This window comes from Arachis duranensis, chromosome 7 (genome assembly GCF_000817695.3).
Source record: "Arachis duranensis cultivar V14167 chromosome 7, aradu.V14167.gnm2.J7QH, whole genome shotgun sequence".
NCBI lineage: Eukaryota > Viridiplantae > Streptophyta > Magnoliopsida > Fabales > Fabaceae > Arachis > Arachis duranensis.
The window spans coordinates 55,613,690-55,623,676 of NC_029778.3; the positions used below are offsets into that span (position 1 = coordinate 55,613,690).

At 36.2% G+C, this 9,987-nt stretch overlaps 1 protein-coding gene across 1 annotated transcript in view; it reads right to left on the reverse strand.

The window, feature by feature from the left end:
* The window catches only part of LOC107459115 (uncharacterized), a 6,565-nt gene extending 5,774 nt beyond the window's left edge, over positions 1-791 (reverse strand). The window contains exons 1-2 of the mRNA XM_016077324.3: positions 343-791; positions 176-249 (exon numbers count right to left, since the gene is read on the reverse strand). Coding sequence (XP_015932810.1) covers positions 176-249; positions 343-484 — 216 coding nt within the window. The 5' untranslated portion in view covers positions 485-791. The remainder of the gene's footprint in view (positions 1-175; positions 250-342) is intronic.
* Between the last annotated feature and the right edge of the window lie 9,196 nt (positions 792-9,987).

The following is a 9,987-nucleotide window of genomic DNA, read 5'->3' on the forward strand; positions in this document are numbered from 1 at the left end:
TACTCTATGCAACAAACAAACCTAACACTACGTTCACAGTACACAACCAAATAAGTCAAATTTAAACCAAAAAGAACAAAGCACTTGAATTTACAAAAGATAAGAATAACAGTCCTGTGAGAACAAACATTCCTAAAAAAATGAAGGGTATTGAGAAAGAGATAGAGGACGTTACATTGATACGCAGCGTTTCACCTCTAGAAGTATCCACAATAAGCTTGGTCTCAGTTGAAGCATGCAGATACAATCCTGAACACAAAAACAATAAAAACAAAAATCCAGTGACATTAAATAAAGAAAAAGAAAAGGACACCGAAATTAATGGAGGAATTAACGGCGTACGAAGCTCGGAGATGAAGAGCAAGATCATGAGAACGGAGGAAGCAAGGGTAATGACGCCGCCGGAAAGTGTTCTGCTGTAGAAATCCTCATTGATTTTAGGGTAAGCGTCAAGATTACGAAGCTTGCTCATTATGCTATCCATTGCTGATCCCAATTTCGACTTTTCTTTCCTTTTTTTTTTCGAAATAAGTACCAACAATCTAAGATCCAAAGGTCATAGGTGTAACCTAAACTTTTTTTATTATAATGAAAAGGAAAACAATGGTGATTGTTTGTTCCGAGTTAAACACCCCGTTGAATCAATGTTCTTCCGATTTCGGATTTGTTTCGGGGCGTCTTCAATCGGATTCAGTTTCTCAATGTTTTCCCCTAATTTCTACGAACCTATGACCTCTGACTCTTGTTTTCATTAGGTGCTGAGAGGTTTTTATGTTTTTGTTTTCATTTGAAAATGAAAATTGAAATTCTTTGGCACGATATTTTGCTGTTTCTTATAAGATATAAAAATAGAGATGTAAAAATTAATATTGTTATATTTTATTTAATTATTTATTTTTTTATTCAAAAATTAAAAAAATATAATTATAAAAAATTATATGTACATTCTTCTAGCTTTATCTTGCTTATGGAGTCATGCATACATTCATACATAAAGTTTAGCTTAAACTTGCATTTCTCATTTCTTATTTCTCAAAAGATTTCATGCTTCCTAACTTTTTTTTGAAGATAACTTGTTTTGGAGATGCATTTTAATATGTTATACACAAAATTTATTTGTCACCTTTTTTATTATTTTCTATCACTTGTCAGAAAATAAATGATTGTTTTACATTTAAGAGTAAAAGACAAATAAGTCCCTCATCTTTTTAAATGCGGACATTTTCGTTCTTTAAGATTGAAAAATATATTTAAATCTCTCACTGGGTTAACCACCAAAAACGCCTCTGAATTTTTCAAACGCTGACAGAAATGCATTCGAATTTTACTATCGACAAAAATACTTTTAAATAATTTAAAAACATAACAACAATATCCAACAGTAAATATATATTTTCAAAAAATGCTTTAAAGATTGAATTTTGATGTATTTTTTACAAAAATAATTAAAAAAATGAGATATTATTATTATTAAAATTTGATAATTTTTTTCTAAGCATATAATTTTTTGTAATTTTTTAAAAGTATTATTAGTTGTTAACAAAAAAATTACATAAAATATATATACTCAACGAAAAATTATCAAATTTTAAGGATACTAATATCTCATTTTTTTAATTATGCTGACAAAAAATTGTATCAAAATTCAATCTCTAATATATTTTTTAAAAAATACATATTTAATGTTAGATAATCTTGCAAAATAACTAACATTAAATTTGTATTTTTCAAAAAATACATTAGAGATTGAATTTTGATGCAATTTTTTACAAACATAATTAAAAAAATGAGATATTATTATTTTTAAAATTTGGTGATTTTTTGTTAAGTATATATTATTTTGTGATTTTTTAAAAGTATTATTAGTTGTTAACAAAAATAATTATAAAAAAATTATATATTTAACAAAAAATCACAAATTTTTATGTATAATAATATATTATTTTTATAATCATGCTTGCAAAAAATTGCATCAAAATTCAATCTCTAAGATATTTTTTGAAAAAATATTTTTACTGTTGGGTATTGTTGTTGTGTTTTTAAATTATTTGAAGGCATTTTTGTCGATAGTAAAATTCGAGTATATTTTTGTCGACGTTTGAATAATTCGGGAACATTTTTTGTGGTTAACCCATCCCTCACCTTATAAAACGCGTCACAATTATGCCCCTCCGTTGAGTTGGAGCTCAAAACGACAACGAAAAATGCTGACTTGGAGGGGTGGAGAGTGAGCTGTCCGTTTTGGTTGATGATGTGGATGGGGAACAAATTATTAAGAGAAAAACTCAAATCAGCCCCTGACAATTACCTCGAAAGACAACGAGGCCCCTGACAAAAAAAAACCCCAACCCGGCCCCTGACAAAAAAAAAATCCAACCTGGCCCCTGACAATTACCTCGAAAGGACAACGAGGCCCCTGTACCAAAAAAAATCAATGTTATTTTTTTTGGCACAGGGGCTAATCAGTCCCAAAAAAATTTATCAGGGGCCGGATTGGGTGTTTTTTTTTCTTGGGGGCCTCGTTGTCCTTTCGAGATAATTCTCAGGGGCCGGATGGGGTATTCACTCAATTATTAATGGACAAATTAATCCTTATACTTCATTAACAATTTAAGTTGACAAGAGTTGAAGGATAAAGAAGAATGGGAATGGTGAATGCATGGTCCAAGCAGCAGTATTAAATCAAATAGAATCTGACTTGACTCCTCTTCTTTTTCATTGTCTTCTTCGTCATCACTTGATTAAAGAAAGAATGCGTCCAATCTCAGTATTGGTGGTTCTGGCGGTTCTATCAGCGGCAGCAGAGTTACTAAACCAAGAAGGACTGTTCCTGTATGAAATGAAGGTTGCCATGGAAGACCCTCATTCCATGCTCTCCAACTGAAACATCAGAGACTCCAACCCTGTAAATGGTTCGGTGTCACCTGCCACTCTGACACTGTTGTCACCCTCGACCTCTCCTCTGCCAACCTCTTTGGCCCATTCCCCTCTCACTCCCTCTGCTGCCTCCGCAATCTCACCACCCTCACCCTCTTCAACAACTCCATCAACGACACTCTCCCCTCCGACATCTCCCTCTGCCGCTCCCTTCTTCACCTCAACCTCTCCCAGAACCTCCTCACCGGAGCCCTCCCTCATTCTCTCTCCTTGCTCCCCTACCTCCGCCACCTCGACCTCGCTGGAAACAACTTCTCCGGCCTTATCCCTCCCTCCTTTGGAGCTTTCCAAAAACTTCAGCTCATCAGCCTCGTCTACAATTTTCTAGAAGGAACCATACCACTTTCCCTCGGCAATATCACCACCCTCAAGATGCTCAACCTCTCTTACAACCCATTTTCACCAGCTCCGATTCTGCCGGAGCTTGGTAACCTCATGAACCTTGAGGTTCTATGGCTCACTCAGTGCAACCTCATACCCGAATCACTCGGTAACCTCAAGAGCCTCGTCGACTTGGACCTTGCATTCAATAACCTCCACGGTTCCATTCCCGCTTCGCTCACCGGGTTGACTCGCTTGGTTCAGCTCGAGTTGTATAACAACTCGCTCTCCGGTGAGTTACCCAAGGGAAAGTTGAACCTTACCTCCTTGAGACTCGTTGATCTATCTATTGACCAATTTACATTAACAATTTGTTCTCCATCCACATCATCAACCAAAACAGACAGCTCACTCTATATCCCTCCAAGTCATCATTTTTCGTTGCCGTTTTGAGCCTCAACTCGACTGAGGGGAATAATTGTCACGCGTTTTATAAGGTAAGGGATTTAAATGTATTTTTCAACCCTGAGGGACAAAAATGTCAACGTTTAAAAAAGTTAGGGACCTGTTTTGTCTTTTACTCTTCTAATTAACTATGGATTTTTTTAAATAAATAAAAAGTATTTTATTTATTGAAATAATTTTAAAAATAATTACGAGAATACATAACACGTCTTATTTTGTTTATAATGTAAACGAAATAAGTTTACACATATCTCGTTTACACTGTGCAACGTATATATACATATCGTTGACAGCAATATTTCAGGCACTCGTTCTATCTTATCTCGTTTATAGTGTAAATGAAATATGTATAAATTTATCTCATTTATACTGTAAACGAAATAAGACATATTACATATTTTTGTAATTATTTTTAAAATTATTTATTAAAAAAAATCCAACCAACCATGGGTTTTGATTTTTTCTGCTCTTCATGCATGCTCTTCGAATAACTAAAGGGTTTTGCTAGGTAGACAATGATTTTTGTAAATAATGTGAACAATGAGCTCTAGAATTGACTCAATAAAGTAAAAAAATACTCCACCCCAAATTACCTCCTAAACCTTAACATTAGGATAACCATCTGTACACCTAGTGAATTGAACATCCGGCCATTGTTAACTGTGCATGAGTAAATCAAATCAAAAGAAATAACCATCAAATTAAAAATAATGAACATAATCATCTGCATACCTATTGAATTGAACATCCGACGTATCCATTGTTCACTGATGAGCGGATATTTTATACGCTTTTTGGGGGTATTTTCATATAGTTTTTAGTAGGATCTAGCTACTTTTTAGTATATTTTTATTAGTTTTTATGCAAAAATTATATTTCTAGACTTTTCTATGAGTTTGTGTGTTTTTCTGTGATTTCAGGTATTTTCTGGCTGAAATTGAGGGACCTGAGCAAAAATCTGATTCAGAGGCTGAAAAAAGACTGCAGATGTTGTTGGATTCTGACCTCCCTGCACTCGAAATGGGATTTTTCCGCAATTGACGCGCTCTCAATTGCGTTGGAAAGTAGACATATAGGGCTTTTCTGCAATATATAATAGTTCATACTTTGCTCGAGTTTAGACGATGCAAACTGGCATTCAACACCAGCCTTCTGCCATATTTTGGCGTTAAACGCCAAAAACAGGTTACAAGCTAGAGTCAAACGCCAGAAATATGTTACAACTTGGCGTTTAACTCCAGAAATAGCCTATGCAGCGAAAGTTTTAATGCTCAGCCCCAGCACACACTAAGTGGGCCCCGAAAGTGAATTTCTGCACTATCTATCTTAATTTACTCATTTTCTGTAAACCTAGGTTACTAGTTGAGTATAAAAACTACTTTTAGAGATTTAGTTGGGACCTCATGACATTTTTTACATCTGAATTTGTATCTTTGATGGCATGAGTCTCTAAACCCCATGGTTGGGGGTGAGGAGCTCTGCTGTGTCTCGACGAAATTAATGTAATTATTTCTGTTTTCTATTCAATCACGCTTGTTTCTATTCTAAGATATTCATTCGCACCTCAATATGATGAATGTGATGATCCGTGACACTCATCACCATTCTCAACCTATGAACACGTGCCTGACAACCACTTCCATTCTATCTTAGATTGAATGTATATCTCTTGGGTTCTTGGTTCACGAGTTTGACTGCCTCTCTTGACAACAGAGCATTCAAATCCGTGAGATCAGAGTCTTCGTGGTATAAGCTAGAATCAATTGGCAGCATTCCTGAGATCTGGAAAGTCTAAACCTTGTCTGTGGTATTCCGAGTAGGATCCGGGAAGGGATGACTGTGACGAGCTTCGAACTCATGAATGCTGGGCGCAGTGACAGTGTGTAAAAGGATCAATGGATCCTATTCCAACATTAGTGAGAACCAACAGATGATTAGCCATGTACATGGACCCTTTTCACTGAGAGGACGGCTGGTAGCCATTGACAACGGTGATCCACCAACATACAGCTTGCCATTGAAGGAGACCTGCGTGCATGAAGAAGAAGACAGTAGGAAAGCAAAAATTCATAAGTCAGAGCATCTCCAAAACCTCAACCTGTTCTCCATTACTGCATAACAAGTATCATTTAATTCATGCTCTTTTACTTTTCACAATTAAAACTAAGAACCACTATTGATATCCTGACTAAGAATAATAAGATAACCATAACTTGCTTCAAGCCGGCAAACTCCGTGGGATCGACCCTTACTCACGTAAGGTATTACTTGGATGACCCAGTGCACTTGCTGTTTAGTTGTGCGGAATTACAAAGTGTGATTGTAATTTTCGTGCACCAAGTTTTTGGCGCCGTTGCCGGGGATTGTTCGAGTTTGAAAACTAACGGTTTATTTTGTTACTTAGATTAGGAAAAATTTGTCTTTTTGATTTAGAGTCTTTTAGTTTCTTTTCAAAAAAAAATTTTCAAAAATATTATTTTTCTTTATTGTTAGTTTCTCATTGAGTCTAGTTGCATGTTTTAAGTTTGGTGTCTTTTATGTTTTTGTCATCTAAAAAAAATATAATAATTAAAACTTTTTTTCAATCCTTGCATTTGTTGAATGTGTCTATGTTCTTGGAAATAGTTGCTCCTTTGAGTCTTCCCTTCTAAAATCTTTTTAAAAATAATTTTTCTTTGATTAAATCTTGTGCCAAATTTTAAGTTTGGTGTTCTCTTGTTAATTTTTCTTTAGTTTTCGAAAATTTTATTTTGGTTTTCTAAAAATTTGAAGTTTGGTGTTCTTTCTTTTTGTTCTTGTTGTTCTTGTGAGTCTTCAAAGTGTTCTTGAGTCTTCTTGGTGTTTCGATCTTAAAATTTTTCAGTTTGGTGTACCTTGGTGTTTTTCCTCCAAAATTTTCGAAAACAAGGAGCATTGGATCTAAAAATTTTAAGTCTTGTGTCTTTTGTGTGTTTTTCTCTTTCATAATAAAATTCAAAAATAAAAAATATCTTTTCCTTTAATTGCTCATAATTTTCGAATTCATTAGGTTGATTTGGTCCAAATTTTTAAAAATCATATCATTTTCAAAAACTCCTAACCAATTTCTCTCTCCTCATTCTTTTTCAAAAATCCTCATAAAATATTTTCAAATTTTTCTATTTATTTTATTTTATTATTTTAATATCCATTTTCTTACTCTTATTATTTCGAAAAAAAATAATAAATAGATATAATAAAATAAATAAAATAAATCCACATCATCTCCCTTTCTCCATCATGGACCTAAGTGGAAATAAACAGTCCAGAAAGACTCTGGGGTCATATGTTAACCCCACTACTGCTTCATATGGGAGTAGTATCTGTATACCCTCCATTGGAGTCAGTAGTTTTGAGTTGAATCCTCAGCTCATTATCATGGTGCAGCAAAATTGCCAGTATTTCGATCTTCCACAAGAAGAACCTACTGAGTTTCTGGCACAATTCTTACAAATTGTTGACACAGTACATGATAAGGAAGTAGATCAGGATGTCTACAGATTATTATTATTTCTATTTGCTGTAAAAGACCAAGCTAAGAGGTGGTTAAATAACCAACCTAAAGCTAGCATAAGAACATGGAAACAGTTGTCAGACAAAATTCTAAATCAATATTTCCCTCCTAAGAGGATGACACAACTAAGGCTGGACATCCAAGACTTTAAACAAGAGGATAATGAATCCCTTTACAATGCCTGGGGGAGGTACAGAGAGATGCTAAGGAAATGCCCCTTTGAAATATTTTTAGAATGGGTGCAGTTAGACATCTTCTACTACGGGCTTACAGCAAAAGCTCATATATCTCTAGACCACTCAGCTGGTGGATCTATACACATGAGAAAAATATTTGAAGAGGCTCAAGAGCTCATTGATACAATTGCTAGAAATTAGCATCTGTACTTAAGTAGTGAGTCCTCCATAAAAGAAGAGGCTAAGGCAGTATCCACTGAACTTAGTCCTCCAGAACAAGTTGCTGAAATCAATCAGCAATTATGTTATCTGACAGAACAGTTGGCAGAATTTAAAGAGATGCTTCAAGACACTGAGGATGCTAACAGGAATATGGAAGCACAACTTGACCAGACAAGACAGCAATTATCAAAACAGATAACAGAAGAGTGCCAAGTAGTTCAATTAAGGAGTGGAAAAATATTGAATACCTCAACTCAAAGCAGCAGAAAGTCAAGAAAAGAACAAATAATAGAGGATGAGCAGACTGCTACCCAAAATTCCTCTAAAGATAGTCAGAGCCCAGAGAGGAATGATTCTGGCATTCAAACACTAGAAAAAGGTGAAAAACTAGCGTTAAACGCCCAGTGGATGCTCAATTCTGGCGTTCAAACGCCAGAAAAGGGAGAAAAATTGACGTTAAATGCCCAACCCATGTTCAGTTCTGGCGTTCAAATGCCAGAAAAAGGAGGGAATCTGGCGTTAAACGCCAATCCAGCCCCAATCCTAGCGTTCAAACGCCTATAAGGGGTCAGACACTTGCAAGTGCTGATAATAACTCCCTCAAGAAGGCTTCTCAACCTACCTCTGTAGGAAATAAACCTGCAGTAACCAAGGTTAAAGAATACAAAGCCAAAATACCTTATCCTTAGAAACTCTGCCAAGCGGAATAGGATAAATAATTTGCCCGCTTTGCAAACTATCTCAGGACTCTTGAAATCAATATTCCGTTTGCAGAGGCACTTGAGCAAATACCCTCTTATGCTAAGTTCATGAAAGAGATCTTAAGTCATAAGAAGGATTGGAGAGAAACTAAAAAAGTTTTTCTCACTGAAGAATGCAGTGCAATCATTTTAAAGAGCTTACCAGAGAAGCTTAAGGATCATGGAAGCTTTATGATACCATGCACATTAGAAGGTACCTGTACCAAGACAGCTCTATATGATCTTGGGGCAAGTATCAACCTAATCCCTACATCCACTATCAGAGAGCTTGGCTTGACTGAAGAGGTCAAACCAACCAGGATATGTCTTCAACTTGCTGATGGCTCCATTAAATACCCATCAGGCGTGATTGAAGACATGATTGTCACAGTTGGACCATTCGCCTTTTCCACTGACTTTGTAGTGTTGGAAATGGAGGAGCACAAGAGTGCAACTCTCAATCTAAGAAGACATTTCTTAGTAACTGGACGAACCCTCATTGACGTCCAAAAAGGGGAAGTAACCCTGAGAGTCAATGAGGATGAGTTTAGGTTGAATGCTATTGAAGCAATGAAGCACCCAGACACATCAAAAGACTGCATGCGTGTTGATATTATTGACTCCCTGGTACAGGAGATCAGTATGGCTGAGAGTCTCGAATCAGAGCTAGAGGATATCTTTAAAGATGTTTAGCCTGATCTGGAAGAACCAGAGGAAATAAAAGAACCTCTGAAAATTTCTCAGGAAGAGGAGAAATCTCCTAAATTCGAGCTCAAACCACTACTACCATCCCTAAAATATGCATTTCTGGGAGAAGGTGAAACTTTTCCTGTAATCATAAGCTCTACCTTAAAGCCATAGGAAGAGAAAGCACTAATTCAGGTGCTAAGGACACACAAGACAGCTCTTGGGTGGTTCATTAGTGATCTCAAGGGCATTAGCCCAGCCAAATGCATGCACAAGATCCTATTGGAGGATAATGCCAAACCCGTGGTTCAACCATAAAGGCGACTGAATCCAGCCATGAAGGAGGTGGTGCAGAAAGAGGTCACTAATTTACTAGAGACTGGGATTATTTATCCCATTTCTGATAGCCCCTGGGTGAGCCCTGTCCAAGTTGTACCCAAAAAGGGAGGCATGACAGTGGTTCATAATAAAAAATGAACTGGTTCCTACAAGAACAGTTATAGGGTGGCATATGTGTATTGACTACAGAAGACTCAATACAGCCACTAGAAAGGATAATTTTCCTTTACCATTCATAGACCAAATGCTTGAAAGGTTAGCAGGTCATGACTATTACTGCTTTCTGAATGGCTACTCAAGCTACAACCAAATTGCAGTAGATCCCCATGATCAAGAGAAAACAGCATTCACATGTCCATCTGGAGTATTTGCCTACAGAAGGATGCCATTTGGTCTGTGTAATTGGTGGGCAAAATTGTAATTTCTAATAATGGCATTCAACTTGGTATGCGCGTTTATAACTCAGCAATTTCTTCACAACCTCGCACAACTAACCAGCAAGTGCACTGGGTCGTCCAAGTAATAAACCTTACGTTAGTAAGGGTCGATCCCACAGAGATTGTTGGTA